Source organism: Hevea brasiliensis, chromosome 17, assembly GCF_030052815.1.
Source record: "Hevea brasiliensis isolate MT/VB/25A 57/8 chromosome 17, ASM3005281v1, whole genome shotgun sequence".
In the NCBI taxonomy this organism is placed as follows: Eukaryota; Viridiplantae; Streptophyta; class Magnoliopsida; order Malpighiales; family Euphorbiaceae; genus Hevea; species Hevea brasiliensis.
The window spans coordinates 56485075-56503117 of NC_079509.1; the positions used below are offsets into that span (position 1 = coordinate 56485075).

General features: G+C 28.6%; 2 protein-coding genes across 9 annotated transcripts; both read left to right on the forward strand.

Moving 5' to 3' along the window:
* Positions 1-1430: 1430 nt before the first annotated feature.
* Positions 1431-3103, forward strand: LOC131175362 (TMV resistance protein N-like). The gene is made up of 2 exons (XM_058139260.1): positions 1431-2130; positions 2737-3103. The coding sequence occupies exon 1, from the start codon at positions 1662-1664 to the stop codon at positions 2121-2123; it is 462 nt and encodes a 153-aa protein (XP_057995243.1). The 5' UTR covers positions 1431-1661; the 3' UTR covers positions 2124-2130; positions 2737-3103.
* Positions 3101-16996, forward strand: LOC131169230 (disease resistance protein RPV1-like). Of its 8 annotated transcripts, none has more exons than XM_058139252.1 (4): positions 3101-3831; positions 3923-4363; positions 4461-5197; positions 16521-16996. In XM_058139252.1, the coding sequence occupies exons 1-4, from the start codon at positions 3103-3105 to the stop codon at positions 16912-16914; spliced, it is 2301 nt and encodes a 766-aa protein (XP_057995235.1). In that variant the 5' UTR covers positions 3101-3102; the 3' UTR covers positions 16915-16996. The 8 variants fall into 8 exon arrangements, with proteins under 8 accessions (XP_057995235.1, XP_057995237.1, XP_057995236.1 ...); XM_058139254.1 differs by lacking the exons at positions 3923-4363; positions 4461-5197 and adding exons at positions 13978-14376; positions 14474-15204; XM_058139253.1 differs by having other exon boundaries at positions 3101-3804.
* Positions 16997-18043: the final 1047 nt, after the last annotated feature.

Consider the following 18043-nt stretch of genomic DNA (forward strand, 5'->3'; position numbering starts at 1 on the left):
ACTCCTCACTCTCGTTTACATATAGTTACAGTCATTCTAGCTGTCCAGACAGACATTAGTCAGCGAAACAGTTGAATGCACGGACTAGCTAAAGTGATGGTGTTACAATTCTCTTTATTTCCATCGGAACTATCAGTAGAATCATTTCTACCAATACTCATATTGAAACTTAGTAGAGCCATCCATCCTAATATACAGAGCCCTGAATGTCCTCTTTCACACTATGTGTAAGGTGCTAAGGAAGATCCTAAACCAGACTCAGAGCTACTGTAGCCCAAACTCTGACCGCTGTTAGAACCTCTAAACCCCCTAACTTTGTGTTTATTGCCTGCCTTCCTGCTTCCTCTGACCTTTCCACTATAGTGGCTTTGATTGCCACCCATACTACTTATTTGTGGCACATTGGATGGCCCTTCAGCTCGGTTTTTCTTTACTCTGCTTCCATCATCACCCATATAACTAATTTCAAATTGTCTGGCTCGGTCCACCCATACTCTCAGATTTTTTGTGGGGTTCACAGTTTGCGAGCAATTTAGCCCAAAAGTCAAAATAGGCTAAAATTTTATGGGCAAAAATTGAACAAACCGCTCGATGGATTTTTATGTTCTTGGTGTCTATGAAAAGCTCTCGAGATGTAGATGAGGTTTAGGACAATAACCGGTCTAATTGGTGGCTGGATCGGCTGGAATCAGCTCGAGAAGGTGGAACGTTGCGCGCGCGCGCTGGAGGGAGTTTGGTGCTACTTTCCGGCAAGGAGAAGACGTCCAGGTGGGGCGCCGGTGACCAGGGAAAGGCTAGGCGGCGGTTGGGTTGCAAGGGGAGGAGGGAGGAGAGAGGAGAGAGAAAATGGAGAGGGAAGGGAGGTGCAGCAGGTGCACGATGGGGAGGAAGAAAAAGAAGGAAATTTGGTCCGATTCGATCGGTCCAACCCAGTCTAATTCGATTCGGCCGGTTCGATTTAAAACACTCGAAATTAAATTTTTACTCTGCTTTAAGACAAAAAACGCGGTCCAAAAATTTCAGAAAATTTCAGAAAACTCAAAAAAATTTGTAGAGTCTAAATATATTTTTATTTTTACCACGTAATCTTTAAATTAATTTTTAAAAATTATCAAAGTTTAATAATTTTCCGAAATCAAATTTGATTCAAAAATTCAGAAATTTTAAATAAAATTTTAAAATATTTAATAAAATAAAATATTAAAATTTATATATAAAATAATTATCTAAAATTTTGGAGTGTTACAAATGGATTAGGTAATATAAAAAAATATTTAAATAATTTAAATTAAACTAATTATTAAAATTTTAATAATTAAATTGATAAAGTTAATTAATCATTTCCCCTTCCGATTATAGTTTTTCCACGCAAATATTATTGTTCAAGTCAAATAGCTTCCTAGAGCGAAACTTCCTAGAAATTTCTGGTGGTTTTGTTTTTGATTTTCTTGGTTACATGTTACGATCTGCTCTATGGGAGGCTGAAGAATCAGAGTCTCTTGAAGAATTCTCTTTTTTCTTCATATTGCTAACAAGTGCGTTCTGTGGATCTAATGGTTTTGTTCAGAAATTTGGTGGCTCATATCTTCTGTTCCATGGATGTACCTTGATTTGGATAACGTCATTCATATATTTGTCTCGGAAGTTTTCTCTTTTATGGAATGGCTGCTTCATCATCTTCTTGTCCTTTTGATGTGTTCTTGAGCTTTAGAGGAGATGACGTTCGCAAGACTTTTGCAGATCATGTCTATGCAGCTTTGACTGGAGCGGGGATTCACACCTTCAGGGACGATGAAGAAATTGAGAGGGGGAAAAACATTGACCAAGAACTCACGAAAGCAATTCAACAATCAAAAGTAGCAGTAATAGTGTTTTCTCCAGACCATGCCTCTTCAAGATGGTGCCTTGATGAGCTTTGGATGATCAATGAGCGTAGAAAATCTGATGGTATGCATATTTTGCCAATTTTTTACCATGTCGATCCAAGTGCAGTCAGGCGGCAGAAAAGAAGCTTCAAGGAAGCATTTGATAGACATGAACAGCAACTAAAGGAGGAGATAGACAAGGTGGAGAGATGGAGGGCAGCTCTTAAAGAAGTTGCAGATCTGGGCAGGAGGTTTTAAAAGACCAGTATTTTTCTCAACTCCTCTGTGTTTTGTTCAAATTAATCCGAAAATACAATTCATTTTAACTAGAATTCAGTTTATATGAGAGGTCTGTTTAACAAATAGTTTTATATTATCCAAGTGCATAATGGTAGAGAAAAGTAGGAAAGGTAGGAGAGAGGGTATATGTTTTTGTAAGAAATATACCAGCATTTTAATCCATTTCATTTCAAATTTCATTAAATTTGATGAGAATTGATTTTAATAATTTTATGAAATTCAATCCTAAAATTTTTACAGGCTAACAAAATTTGGTGAAATTCATTTCAACCAAACAACTACTTATTTAAACTACTACAATCTCCAAGACTACTACTTGACATTGTTAAAAAAACAATACTAACGACACAGATGTTGAACGTGTTGAATTCTAATTGAATTGAAGCAGTTAATTGAATTATAATCCAAATCAAAGTTAAAGTTGAAATTATTATTATTTTTTTCGACAACTCAAATTCCTGCCATTCTATAGTATTATTAAATCAATTACATAAATTTATTTGTATTAGAAGGATGATAATCCTTACATATGCTCATTATATTTCTTTTTAACCATTACTTTGGCTTTTAGGTACGAGGCACCGTTCATTCAAAACATTGTCAAGCTCGTTGCGAATAAATTGGATCGCAAGCTTCTGCATGTGGGTTCCTACTTAACAGGAATAGGTGATTATGTAGGCCGGATTAATCACTGGTTGCAAGATGAGTCGACAAATGTTAGGATATTGGTACTTTACGGGATTGGTGGGGTTGGAAAGACCACCATTGCAAAGACTGTTTATAACCAAGACTCTGACAAGTTTGAAAGGAGCTGCTTTCTTGCGGACGTTGCTGAAACATCAGAACAGCCAAAAGGTATGAATAGCTTACAAGAACAACTTCTTTCAGATATCCACAAGCGGGAATCAGTAAAGATATATAATGTAGATGAGGAGTTATGAAGATCAAGGATGCTATGTGTTGCAGGAAAGTTATCATTATTCTTGATAATGTGGATAATTCAGAACAATTCAAATCCATTATTGGTAAACAAGAGTGGCTGTCGTCGGGAAGTAAAATCATCGTCACAACTCGATTGAAGTGTTTGTTAAGTGAAGGTTGTTGGAAACTTCACATTAAGCCATTGAGTGTTAAAAAGTCACATAAACTCTTCGCCTTGCATGCCTTTGGACGAGAAGATTCTCCTGAAAATTTCGATGAGCACTCTGAACGTGTAGTGAGCCTTTGTGATGGTCTTCCATTAGCTCTTCGTGTTTTAGGCTCCTTTCTTCGTCGCAGAAGTATAGATGAATGGAAAAGTGAGATTAAGGAACTGCAAGAAATTCCTGATAGTCGAATTCAAAAGATTCTCAGAAAAAGCTTTGATTCTCTACATAATGATCGTCATCGAAGCATATTTCTTCACATAGTTTTTTTCTTTATTGGGTGGGATAAAGATGTTGTAGTTAAAATTTTAGAGGGATGTGGCTTCGAAGCAATAATTGGAGTTCAACATCTCTTGGATAGATGTCTCATTGAAATCAATGAAAGAAACAACCTAGCGATGCATCAGTTGATTAGAGACATGGGTAGGGAAGTTGTTCGCCAAGAATCTCCTGATGAACCGGGGGAGCGCAGTAGAATATGTAATCATAAAGAGGTATTTAGGGTGTTGACAGAAAAAACCGTGAGTTACACTTCTCATACACATCTTTGTTTTTGGTTTTACGTGCTTCTACTGGAACTCTTTTTTGTGTGTGTTTCTTGGTTTGATGCAGGGTACCAAGACAATTAGGGGCCTCATTCTTGACATGCATTTGTTAAGAGAAGAGAAACATGTCGGCCCAATTTCAAATTATGGAAATTACAGTCATGAAAATTCGGTGGAGGAATCAGTGCTTGGTTGTGAAGATAATCGTTCAATGCATGATCGTCTTGGTGGCATCGTTAGGCAACGGATTGTGAATTGTATCCCAAAAACCTCATCTACCTCCGCAGATGTGATAAAAACAGAGGCATTTGCAAACATGCGCCAATTAAATGTGCTCCTGCTCGATGATGTTAAGCTTGATGGAGGATATGAAGATTTTCCAAAACACTTGGTGTGCCTGCGTTGGCTCAGATTCCCTTTGAACTCTATGCCAACGTGTTTAAATGTGGAGAAACTTGTTGTTCTTGATATGCGGTATAGCAGGCTAAAACATGCTTGGCAGGGAAAGGTGTGTGACTCACTCTTCTTGTCTTTTTCTCTTTATAATCTATCAAATTATAAGACAATTTATTGAAGCCGATTTTTTTTTTCCACTAAATTTTCAGTCCTTTCCATGCTTGAAGATCCTTGACCTAAGTCACTCTCATTTACTCACTACAACCCCTGACTTCACGGGACTACCTGGTCTTGAGAGTTTGCTGCTTAAAGATTGTATAAACTTAGTCAAGATTGACGATTCTATTGCAGTCCTAAGGGCACTTGTCTTGTTAAATCTTGAAGGCTGCGCAAAACTCAAGGAGCTTCCAAAGACAATTTCTGATTTGAAATCACTTGAAGAACTATATTTGACTGGTTGCTCAGAACTTAAAGTGCTACCCAAAGTGCTGGCTCAGATGGAATCCTTGAAGGTGTTTTTTGCTGGTGGAATTACCTTGAATGAATTAAGCTTTAGCTCGAGAGATGTAAGGGGGCCTTGGTCTTGGTTATCAGGCAGAGAAGGTCCAGAATCCACTATGTTTTCATCTGCTTTTCTTCCACGTTCTTTGACCCATTTGATCCTTCCAAACTGCAATTTATCAGATGGTAAATTTACCACGGATCTTCATTTGCCGTCTTTGAGACATTTAGTTCTGCGTGATAACCCACTTAATACTATATCGGCTGAAATTCCTGGGCTCCCTTCACTCGTATATCTTGATATAACGCTGTGCAACAACTCCAACGTTATTATAAAGGTTCCTACGAGTATAGAGGAACTGAATTGGATAGGGCGGTCAGTTACAAGTCTGTCGGACTTGCTGCGTTTTGGGTTAGAGCACATCTCCAGTGGTCGTGAAAACCGGTAATTTTCTCAACTCCGCTTTTATTTTTAACTAGGTTTTTCAATATATTTATATTTAATTTATTTAAAATACTTTCAAGTGGACTCAGTTGGTCTGACGAAAATTTCTAAAATATTTTGAAGCTTTAAAAAATAGCGTTCAAAATATTTTGAAGCTTTAAGAGGGTGAGTTCCATATTCTTCTCCCTTCTAAAAAATTTTGCCAAAAGTGAGTAATTTCTTCTATCATTTTAAATTAACTTATTAACAAATTATAGGTTATTTTTATCAAAAATTTATTTGACTTGTTTTTTTTTTTTTTTTTTATAACTTTGAACAAATGAAAAATTTTGGATTGTTTTTGAAAAAGAAAGATATGCAATTATATTTATATTTATTTTTTATAATATAAAAATACACTTAAGTTTAGTCCCTAAACTTTATGAGCAAGTTTTGTCACTGAATGTTTTAAGAATGGCTTGTAAAAAAATTGTGAAAATTGATGTGAAAAAGAAGACAGGAATAAATATAAATTGAATGTGAATATAAAGAATAAATAATAATATACTGATAAAATATATATATATATATGAATGAATGAAAATATAATAAACAGAATTTATATATTTATATCTTAACTTTATAATTGAATTTTTTTTATGAAAAATTTTAAAGAGGTTTTTTTGGATAAATTTTGTTTATAGTCACTCAAATTTATTAATTATTTTATTTTAGTGATTATTATACTTTAATTTATTTCAATAAAATTACTTTTTTTTTTTAAAATTTTTGTTCTCACTAGCAATCAGTCAGGCCAAATTTTGAGAGAATCTCTGGTACAACTTATATGTGGCATGATTTATGTAGATTTAAATAATAAAAAGAGAAATTTTGATATGAAAGGTTGCTAATAAAAAAAATAAAAAATAAGTAATTTTATTAAAATAAATTAAAATATAATGATTAAATTAAAATAATTAATAAATTTGAGTGAGTACTAAAGAAATTTATCCTTCATTTTCAACTTACTAAATAAATTCCTAATCTTTGTGCTTATTAGATTTCCATTTTACCATGACTTTGGCTTTAGGTTCACGGTATCGTTCTGCCAAAATGTTGTGCAGCTTGTTCAAACGAATCGCCCGCATTTGGTGGGGAATTTCACTATCATCAACAATAATGTTTGGTGCCAATTAAAATATCCGGAGGATGGTCCTCGGCCACCTGTACTACAGGAGAATACTTCGAGTCTTTCGCTTCTGGTTTTCCTTGCGCATGGCTTACCTCTTTCGAATATTCCTAAGGGGAAATTAGTAGAGGCGTACAAGGAATATAGGATTACCTTTAGTTTCTGGGCTATGCTGAGGGTTTTCATTGAAACTTTGATTTAAAAATTAAAAATTCAATTAATTGAAATTTTGATGGAAAAAGCTACTATGAGATTTCTCACAATGGATTTTAGTGTGCTTAATTATATGATTAGTTGACTACGCTATCAAGAAAAATATATTACTTAAATAATATTAAAATTTAGTTAAAAGTTAAATTTTACTTTTATATATGACTTAAACAATGTAATTGATAATTGATTTAACTGTTGTATGGGGTAGATAATTGATAGTTACAATTGTTATTAATAATTGATAGTTGGTCATTGATAACTAATTGTAATTAATTTATCATAAGCATTTAGCAAAATTATGAGCACTTGTTTCTGTTAATGATAAAATGACTAATAATGATAAATGCTATATAATGTAATTAGTATATAGTGAAAGTTAATAGTAAATTATAATTTAATTCTTAAAATTTTATTTGATTAACAACATAGTCTATTAATTTAAATTTAAATTATATCTAAATATTTTAATTTATTATATAAAATATATTTATAATGTAAAATATATTTTATAATTTTTAATTGAAAATTTGATACTAAAAAAATTATGTTTCTTGATTAAAATGTATTTTAATATAATGTTTTAGTATTAAAGTAAAATATTAATTTATATATATATATATATTTATTTATTTAACAAAGTTTTTAAAAAGTGAAGAAATGTAAATACCAAGGTTTTCAGACTTGAATCGGCTATAAAACAGATGAAGATAGAGAGATAAGGGTTTAAAATTTAATAGGGGTTAAACCATTACACTATTAAATAAATATTATAAAATTATTAATAATGATATTTAATTATAATTAATACATTTATATATTTTATAAATAATTAATAAAAAATTTAGTTAAATTTTGATATGTAATTTTTTAAAAAATAATTTAGATATTTCATTAAATTTTTTAAATAATAACATTTAATTGTTTACAACAAAAAAAGTTTAAAATTGAAATCTTTTATAATAATTTTATTCGTATTAATGAACAATAAACATTAATATATTAATTTATAGAAAATAATAAATGAAAAAATTTGTATAATAATAATAATAATAATAATAATAATAATAATAATAATAATAATAATAATAATTTAACATACAAATAGAATAAATTATTAAATTGTAAATAAATGAAACTAAAAAAGTTATTAATTATTTTATATGTAAGAGTTATTGATTATATATATATATATATATATATATATATATATATATATATATATATATATATATAAGCATCAAATTAACAAAATATAACCTTATACATAAATAGAATCAATTTTGACTTTTTTACTTGACATAATTTAATACAATTTTAGTTAATTGTCGATAATTGTATTAAAATCATAAAATAAGTTCTGACCAATGTAATTCAATTTATAAAATTAATTTTTTTAATTATGATTTTTATGGATATAAATAGTTTGGATTTTAAAATATTAATTTTTATAAACCATTTATAATTTTTACAAAAATTAATAAATATGATAATATAAATATTCATCAAATTAAGTAATATATAACGCTAACTCCACAATAATATTTTTTATGATATATATATATATATATATATATATATATATATATATATATAGTATTTTAGTTTATTTATATTTATTTTGTTTAATTTTTTTAATTCGTTTAATTTTTTTAATTCGTAGTCTTAAAAAAATTAAAATGTTGGGTTTTAATCAATATTCATAATTTTGTATGTATTATGTTATTTTAGTTCAAAGTGTTATAAAAAGCCCAATTCAATTTATTTTTAATATATTTTATTTCTCTATAATATTTTATTGTGGTATTCCTAATAATAGATCTATTATTTAACAAATTACAAAAGATCAACGAGTATGTAAACCTAATTATAATGAATTTATATATTAACATAATCTTAATAAATAATTATTATATGAAAATAAATGTATAATTTATTATATAATTAAAATTTTTAGTTGTCAATATATAAAATAGTATTAGGGTTTATATGATGCTATTGGTTTTTTTTTTTCTTTTATTTTAATTTTTTACAATACTTTTATTTATTTTTTATTATTTTTTGTCAAATTTAATAATATTATAAATAATATAAAGTTAAGGATATTTTAATATAATAATTCTACTTTTACTAATTTATTTTTTAATTTTTTTAAATATTTAAAACTTATAATGTTAAATTTTATTTTAATTTTTGAATATATATATTTTATTTATATATATTAACTAAATATTAAAATTAAAATTTTAAATTTTAAATTCAATTCAAGTAGAAGAATTACTTTTCAGTCACAAATTTATATTTTTTAAAAAAATTATTGATATTGATACAAATATAAATTTAACCAAATTTACAATTTATTTTTATACATAAACAAATTTTCATTTATTTTATTTTTATTAAAAATAAAAAATAAATATTTTTATATTCTAAAATTATTTTTCAGTATAGTAAATTAAAAAATATCTTTTATTGAAAACTTTAATGAAATTATTATAATTGCATTTGAGTTTTGACTAATTTAGGTAAATAGAATAAAATTATAAATAGAATAAAAATAATTAAAATTTTGAATAAAATTAGAAAAGTGCTCTGAATTTTTTTATTAATTATTCAATTTTTTAAATAATTTTTTTTATGTTAATAAAATATTGTAATTTATAAATTTATTTAAAATTTAAAATAAATAGTATTCATAAAAATTATTTAGACTCTATTTGGATAATTAATCATTTAAAACAAAAATGAATTTTTATTTTTTATTAAAATATAATAAAAAATCATAATATAAAATTTAGATACTCATTTATTTCAATTTTTTATCTATTTAAATAAATTTTATATTATTATTTAATGGCTAAATGATTAAAAAGAAATCAAAACATAGTTTTTCAAATATAGGCAAACATTTTAATTTTGTCAATTTAATCTTTTAAAACTGAACTCATATTGAATTCGATTATGCTTTATCTAAATCCATCATATTTCAGTTCTGCCAGATTGAGTATTTGCAAATATCCAATCCGTTGTTATATCTAAATAAAACCAATATACTTTAAAATTCAATGATATATATATATATATATATATATATATATATATATATATATATATATATATATATATATATATATATATATATATATATATATATATATTAAAATAGATTGATTTTTTTTTCATATTTAATATTGATGAATCAAAAAATATTTGGGATTATCTATATCATTTTTACGTAAAAAAAAGTGCATTTTAAATGTTATTGTATAAGATTTTAATTTTATTGAGTTTGCTTAGTTTAATTGTAGATTAATTATAATTTGTTAATATCCTTATATGAATTATCATATTTTTTAATTTTTAATTTATTAATTAATCTTAACTAAATTTTTAATTTGAACTATGATATTGTAAGAAAGTCTAATTATATTTTTGCATATATTTATGTGAGAAGTTATGCTTATCTTAATTTAATTTTAAATTGTTATGTTTTAAATTTTAAAAAATAATGAAAATGAGAGGAAGATAAAAAAGGAAAAGAAGGGTATTCTTATATGATTAATATGAAATAATTTAAAATGTATAATTAAATTTATATTTATATTTTACTCAATGATGTATTTATAACATATATAACATAATTTATAATTTAAAAAAATAAAAATACTTATTAAATATATTAAATAATTAATATGTTAAATATATTTTAAAATTATTTATATTAAACGATACGATAATATAAAATTTTTAAACATCAATATAATAAAAATAAAAATTTTATACTGACAATGCCCAAACTAACCAAAATACATTTTAAACCAAAATATATTTTAAAAATTATTCTATTTTTAATTTTATAAATAATTATCTTTCACATTAATCTAATTATGCAACCTTATTATAAAAGTTAATATTATTTTAAATTATAAAAAATTAAAATAAAATATATGTAAATCAAACTTAAAAAAAATTAAAATAATAGAGTTTTAACCAAATTAATTTAATGAGTTAATTTATATTTATTATTAATTTATTTTAATTTTTAAATATTTTTATCCATTTATATTTTTAAAAGTTATTATTATCTTACATTTAAGTTTATAATTAAATTAATATTATATATTAATAATACAATACATAACTTTCCTAAAAATATAATCAAATAAAAAATAATAATCTTAAATTGATTAATTAAAATGAAAATAAAATTAATATTTTAATTTAAATAATTAAATATAATATTTATAATATTATGATAATATTATATTATATATAAAAAATAATAAAATTTTATTTAAAAAAATTAAATCACGAACATGTATAATGAATATAATGACATGAAAAATTAGTAATTTTTAAAACAATATGTATTCTTAAAATAAGTTCATATATAAAGATTAATCGAAATTAGTTAAAAATAAATTTTTATTTAATTTAGTAAAATACTATTTTATCAATTTGAAAATAATTATTAAAATTAATAAAAAAAAATTAAAAAAATTAGCTAATAGTAATAATATAGGAAAATAATTATATTATGTTCATTAATTAAATTATTTAATTAAACTAATTATTAAAATTAAGATTAATATAAAATTTAAGAATTAAATTGATAAAACTAAAGCGTTTTAATTAACTAAATCGGAAAAATCTTAGAAAGATTTAAATATATATGTATATATATATAATGTTTCGGCCATTAATCATGTGGTCTTTCAATAATAGTTTTTCCTACTATATATTTTCACACTAATATTAGTGGTCAAGTCAAGTGGCTTTTCTAGAGCGAAACTTCCCAGAACTTTCCTCCCATTTTCATTGATCTGGTAGTTCTGCTCTTGGTTTTCTTGGTTAACTTGAATGATATGCTCTATGGGAGGCTGAAGACTCGCAGTCTCATGAACAAGTTCTCTTTTTTCTTCATATGGTTTTGTGTTTAGAAATTTGGTGGCTCATATCTTCTGTTCCTTGCTTTGGATCTCCTTACTCATCTATTTGGCTTGGAAGTTTTCACTATAATGTCTGCTTCAAAAGCTGTAGCAACTTCATCTTCTTCATCTTCTTGTTCTGATGATGAGTTCTCGAGCTTTAGAGGCAAAACCACCCGTAAGGCTTCAAAAGCTGAAGCATCTTCTTCTTCTTCTTCATCATCATCATCATCTTGTTGTTCTTATCATGCGTTCTTGAGCTTTAGAGGCAAAGACGTTCGCAAGACTTTTGCAGATCATCTCTATGTAGCTCTGACTCAAGCTGGGATTCACACCTTCAGAGACGATGATGAAATAGAGAGAGGAGAAAACATTGAGCAAGAACTCAAGAAAGCAATACAAAAATCAAAAGTAGCAGTAATAGTGTTTTCCCCAGACTATGCCTCTTCAAGATGGTGCCTTGATGAGCTTTTGATGTTCAATGAGCGTAGAAAATCTGATGGTATGCATATTTTGCCAATTTTTTACCATGTCGATCCAAGTGCAGTCAGGCGGCAGAAAGGAAGCTTCAAGGAAGCATTTGATAGACATGAACAGCAACTAAAGGAGGAGATAGACAAGGTGGAGAGATGGAGGGCAGCTCTTAAAGAAGTTGCAGATCTGGGCGGGGAGGTTTTAAAAGACCAGTATTTTTCTCAACTCCTCTGTGTTTTGTTCAAATTAATCCGAAAATACAATTCATTTTAACTAGAATTTCACTAAAATGCAGAATTCAGTTTATATGAGAGGTCTGTTTAACAAATAGTTTTATTATCTAGGTGCATAATGGTAGAGAAAAGTAGGAAAGGTAAGAGAGAGGGTATATGTTTTTGTAAGAAATATAAGAGCATTTAAATCCAATTCATTTGAAATTTCATTAAATTTGATGAGAATTGATTTTAATAATTTTATGAAATCCAATCCTAAAATTTTTACATGCTAACAAAATTTGGTGAAATTCATTTCAACCAAACAACCACTTATTTAAACTACTACAATCTCCAAGGACTACTACAATACTAATAACACAGATGTTGAAGGTGTTGAATTCTAATTGAATTGAAGCAGTTAATTGAATTATAATCCAAATCAAAGTTAAAGTTGAAATTGTTATTATTTTTTTCGACAACTCAAATTCCTGCCATTTTAGTATTATTAAATCAATTACATAAATTTATTTGTATTAGAAGGATGATAATCCTTACATATGCTCATTATATTTCTTTTTAACCATGGCTTTGGCTTTTAGGTACGAGGCACCGTTCATTCAAAACATTGTCAAGCTCGTTGCGAATAAATTGGATCGCAAGCTTCTGCATGTGGGTTCCTACTTAACAGGAATAGATGATTATGTAGGCCGGATTAATCAGTGGTTGCAAGATGAGTCGACAAATGTTAGGATATTGGTACTTTACGGGATTGGTGGGGTTGGAAAGACCACCATTGCAAAGACTGTTTATAACCAGAACGCTGACAACTTTGAAAGGAGCTGCTTTCTTGCGGACGTTGCTGAAACATCAGAACAGCCAAAAGGTATGAATAGCTTACAAGAACAGCTTCTTTCAGATATCCACAAGCGGGAATCAGTAAAGATATATAATGTAGATGAGGGAGTTATGAAGATCAAGGATGCTATGTGTTGCAGGAAAGTTATCATTATTCTTGATAATGTGGATAATTCAGAACAATTCAAATCCATTATTGGTGAGCAAGAGTGGCTGTCGTGGGGAAGTAAAATCATCGTCACAACTCCATTGAAGTGTTTGTTAAGTGAAGGTTGTTGGAAACTTCACATTGAGCCATTGAGTGTTGAAAAGTCACATAAACTCTTCGCCTTGCATGCCTTTGGACGAGAAGATCCTCCTGAAAATTTCGATGAGCACTCTGAACGTGTAGTGAGCCTTTGTGATGGTCTTCCATTAGCTCTTTGTGTTTTAGGCTCCTTTCTTCATCGCAGAAATGTAAAAGAGTGGAAAAGTGAGATTAAGGAACTGCAAAAAATTCCTGATAGTGGAATTCAAAAGATTCTCAGAAAAAGCTTTGATTAGAACATAACGATCGTCATCGAAGCATATTTCTTCACATAGTTTTTTTCTTTATTAGGTGGGATAAAGATGTTGTAGTTAAAATTTTAGAAGGCTGTGGCTTCGAAGCAATAATTGGAGTTCAACATCTCTTGGATAGATGTCTCATTGAAATCAATGAAAGAAACAACCTAGCGATGCATCAGATGGTTAGAGACATGGGTAGGGAAGTTGTTCGCCAAGAATCTCCTGATGAACCGGGGGAGCGCAGTAGAATATGTAATCATAAAGAGGTATTTACGGTGTTGACAGAAAAAACCGTGAGTTACACTTCTCATACACATCTTTGTTTTTGGTTTTTACGTGCTTCTCCTGTAACTCTTTTTGTGTGTGTTTCTTGGTTTGATGCAGGGTACCAAGACAATTAGGGGCCTCATTCTTGACATGCATATGTTAAGAGAAGAGAATGAAAATTCGGTGGAGGAATCAGTGCTTGGTTGTGAAGATAGTCCTTCAATGGTTAATCGTCTTGTTGGCATCGTTTGCCAACGGATTGGGAATATCCCAAAAACCTCATCTACCTCCGCAGATGTGATAAAAACAGAGGCATTTGCAAACATGCGCCAATTAAATGTGCTCCTGCTCAATGATGTTAAGCTTGATGGAGGATATGAAGATTTTCCAAAACACTTGGTGTGCTTGCGTTGGCTCAGATTCCCTTTGAACTCTATGCCAACGTGTTTAAATGTGGAGAAACTTGTTGTTCTTGATATGCGGCATAGCAGGCTAAAACATGCTTGGCAGGGAAAGGTGTGTGACTCACTCTTCTTGTCTTTTTCTCTTTATAATCTATCAAATTATATGACAATTTATTGAAGCCGATTTTTTTTTTCCACTAAATTTTCAGTCCTTTCCATGCTTGAAGATCCTTGACCTAAGTCACTCTCATTTACTCACTACAACCCCTGACTTCACGGGACTACCTGGTCTTGAGAGTTTGCTGCTTAAAGATTGTATAAACTTAGTCAAGATTGACGATTCTATTGCAGTCCTAAGGGCACTTGTCTTGTTAAATCTTGAAGGCTGCGTAAAACTTAAGGAGCTTCCAAAGACAATTTCTGATTTGAAATCACTTGAAGAACTATATTTGACTGGTTGCTCAGAACTTAAAGTGCTACCCAAAGTGCTGATGGAATCCTTGAAGGTGTTTTTGGCTGGTGGAATTACCTTGAATGAATTAAGCTTTGGCTCGAGAGATGTAAGGGGGGCTTGGTCTTGGTTATCAGGCAGAGAAGGTCCAGAATCCACTATGTTTTCATCTGCATTTCTTCCACGTTCTTTGACCCATTTAATCCTTACAAACTGCAATTTATCAGATGGTAAATTTATCACGGATCTTCATTTGACCTCTTTGAGATATTTAGTTCTGCGTGATAACCCACTTAATACTATATCGGCTGAAATTCCTGGGCTCCCTTCACTCGTGTATCTTGATATAACGCAGTGCAACAACTCCAACGTTATTTTAAAGGTTCCTACTAGTATAGAGGAACGGAATCGGATAGGGCGGTCACTTACACGTCTGTCGTGCTGGCTGCGTTTTGGGTCAGAGGACATCTCCAGTGGTCGTGAAGAAGGGTAATTTTCTCAACTCCGTTTTTATTTTTAACTAGGTTTTTGCCTACCATATAGCTTTTTCAATATATTTATATTTAATTTATTTAAAATACTTTCAAGTGGACTCAGTTGGTCTGACGAAAATTTCTAAAATATTTGGAAGCTTTAAAAAATAGCGTTCAAAATATTTTGATTTAAGAGGGTGAGTTCCATATTCTTCTCCCTTCTAAAAAATTTTGCCAAAAGTGAGTAATTTCTTCTATCATTTTAAATTAACTTATTAACAAATTATAGGTTATTTTTATCAAAAATTTATTTGACTTGTTTTTTTTTTTTTTTTATAACTTTGAACAAATGAAAAAATTTGGATTGTTTTTTAAAAAGAAGGATATGCAATTATATTTATATTTATTTTTTATAATATAAAAATACACTTAAGTTTAGTCCCTAAACTTTATGAGCAAGTTTTGTCACTGAATGTTTTAAGAATGGCTTGTAAAAAAATTGTGAAAATTTATGTGAAAAAGAAAACAAATACGAGGAATAAATATAAATTGAATGTGAATATAAAGAATAAATAATAATATACTGATAAAATATATATATAAAAATAAATTCTTATAAGATGAAAATAAACCTTATTTTTATGGAAAATTTTTGTGTAGATTTAACTCGATCTATATATATATATATATATATATGAAAGTATAATAAACAGAATTTATATATTTATATCTTAACATCTTAAGTGAATTTTTTTATGAAAAATTTTAAAGAGATTTTTTTCGGATAGATTTTATTTATAGCCATTCAAATTTATTAATTATTTCATTTTAGTGATTATTATTTCATTTAGGCCAAGTTTTGAGAGAATCTCTGGTACAACTCATATGTGGCATGATTTATGTGGACTTAAATAATAAAAAGAGAAATTATATATGCACTGAGTCTAATTGAAATTTGTTTTTATTTTTTTATTTTTTTTAAGAATTTAAAAATAGGGATTAACAAATATAATAAACAGTATAAAAATAATTTTTTGTTATTTTTTAATATGATCTATAAGGGAGAAATTTTTTTTATAATTTAAAATCATATAAGACACATATAGAAATTTTATAAAAATTCTATCAAATTTTAGTATGAAAGGTTGCTAATAAAAAAAATAAAAAAAAAGTAATTTTATTAAAATAAATTAAAATATAATGATTAAATTAAAATAATTAATAAAATTGAGTGAGTACTAAAGAAATTTATCCTTCATTTTCAACTTAACTAAATAAATTCCAAATCTTTGTGCTTATTAGATTTCCATTTTACCATGACTTTGGCTTTAGGTTCACGGAATCGTTCCCTCAAAATGTTGTGCAGCCTGGTCAATCGGATTGGCCGCATATCCTGGTGAAAACCATTATCATGAACAATAATGATTGGTACCACATGCATCTGGAGGATGGTCCTCGGCCACGTGTAATACTACAGGAGAATACTTCGGGTCCTTCGCGTCAGACTGTGCTTGATCCGAGCTTACTTCTTTGGGATATGCGTAAGGAGAAATTAGCAAAGGTGGACAAGGGATATATGAAGATCGGGAGATTGTTGGCTGACGAGGAAGTTCCCATTGAAAGTTTGTTGTCCCATCAAGAAGGGGGTGATGAATTGGGTACTTTAGACCTTGATGAATTGGGTACTTTAGACCTTGAAAAGTACCTTGAAAAGTACCTTGATTGATTGGGTACTTTAGACAATTTTTCAAGTATTGATTAAGATTTTCTAAAAAATATCTTGATAAAAAATTGAGGCTTTACACTTCTATGTATGTGTATAACTCTGTTCTTAGGATATAATTTAAGTAATCAATCAAGTTATGCATAAATATTAACTCATACACAAAATAATTACTTAATATTAAGTGTATTTTCTTACATAAAACTCAAAGTTTACAAGTTTAATTATTCAACCTCAGTAGTAACTCAATAAAAAAAATTCTCAACACATTCAATATATAATCAGAGAATCAAAGTGTTGAAAATTAAAGAGTTAAGAGAAAAAGAGAATCAAACACAATGTTTATAGTGGTTCAACTTTCTTAGCCTGCATCCACTCTTCCCAAAATCCCACTTTGAGAGTCACTCTACTATTTGATCTTTTCAACAGGCAAGATTCAAAGTTTTTACAATCACAGCAAGCTTCCCAGGTGCTTGAGAACCTTTACAACGTCTTTGCTTCCCACAAAAGACCACAAGCTTCACAATGTGCTTGAAAACCTCCCACAAGCTTCACAAGGTACTTAAAAACCTTCCACAAGTGTGTCCTCACACTTACACAACCTTAATAGGTTTTTGTGTAGAAGAAATCACTCTCAATAGCTCTTAGATACAGAATTTAATGCTAAAAGATTGAGAGAGAAGATTTGCCACTCAAGCTTAAGAGTATTTGAATGAAAGCTTTAAAAATACTACAATAAATTCACTATGAATAAGAGCACTTTCATTAGTTAGAATTGTAGTAAATGATGCCTTTTATATGTACCTTTTATTGCAAAAAATGTCTGCTGGAGAGTGTGTCTAACGACTCTTTAATTTCAAAAAACTAGCCGTTATTACTTAGAAAGTCGTGCAGCAGAGTTGAGTCAGGTCAGATCATAAAAATAGTTAACCAAAATTTTCATTGGTTAACTAGTTTTGTAAGATAGAGAATTTTAGACATCAAAACTAGTTAATTAATTTTCGCAACGGGTTAACTAATTTCGCTACTGTCTAACTTAAATTTTGAAATTTTGAGTTTTTGAAGGAAGGTTGTAAAAATTACTTTGACCATTCAAAAACTTTAAAAATGATATAAAAACACTTTCTAAACT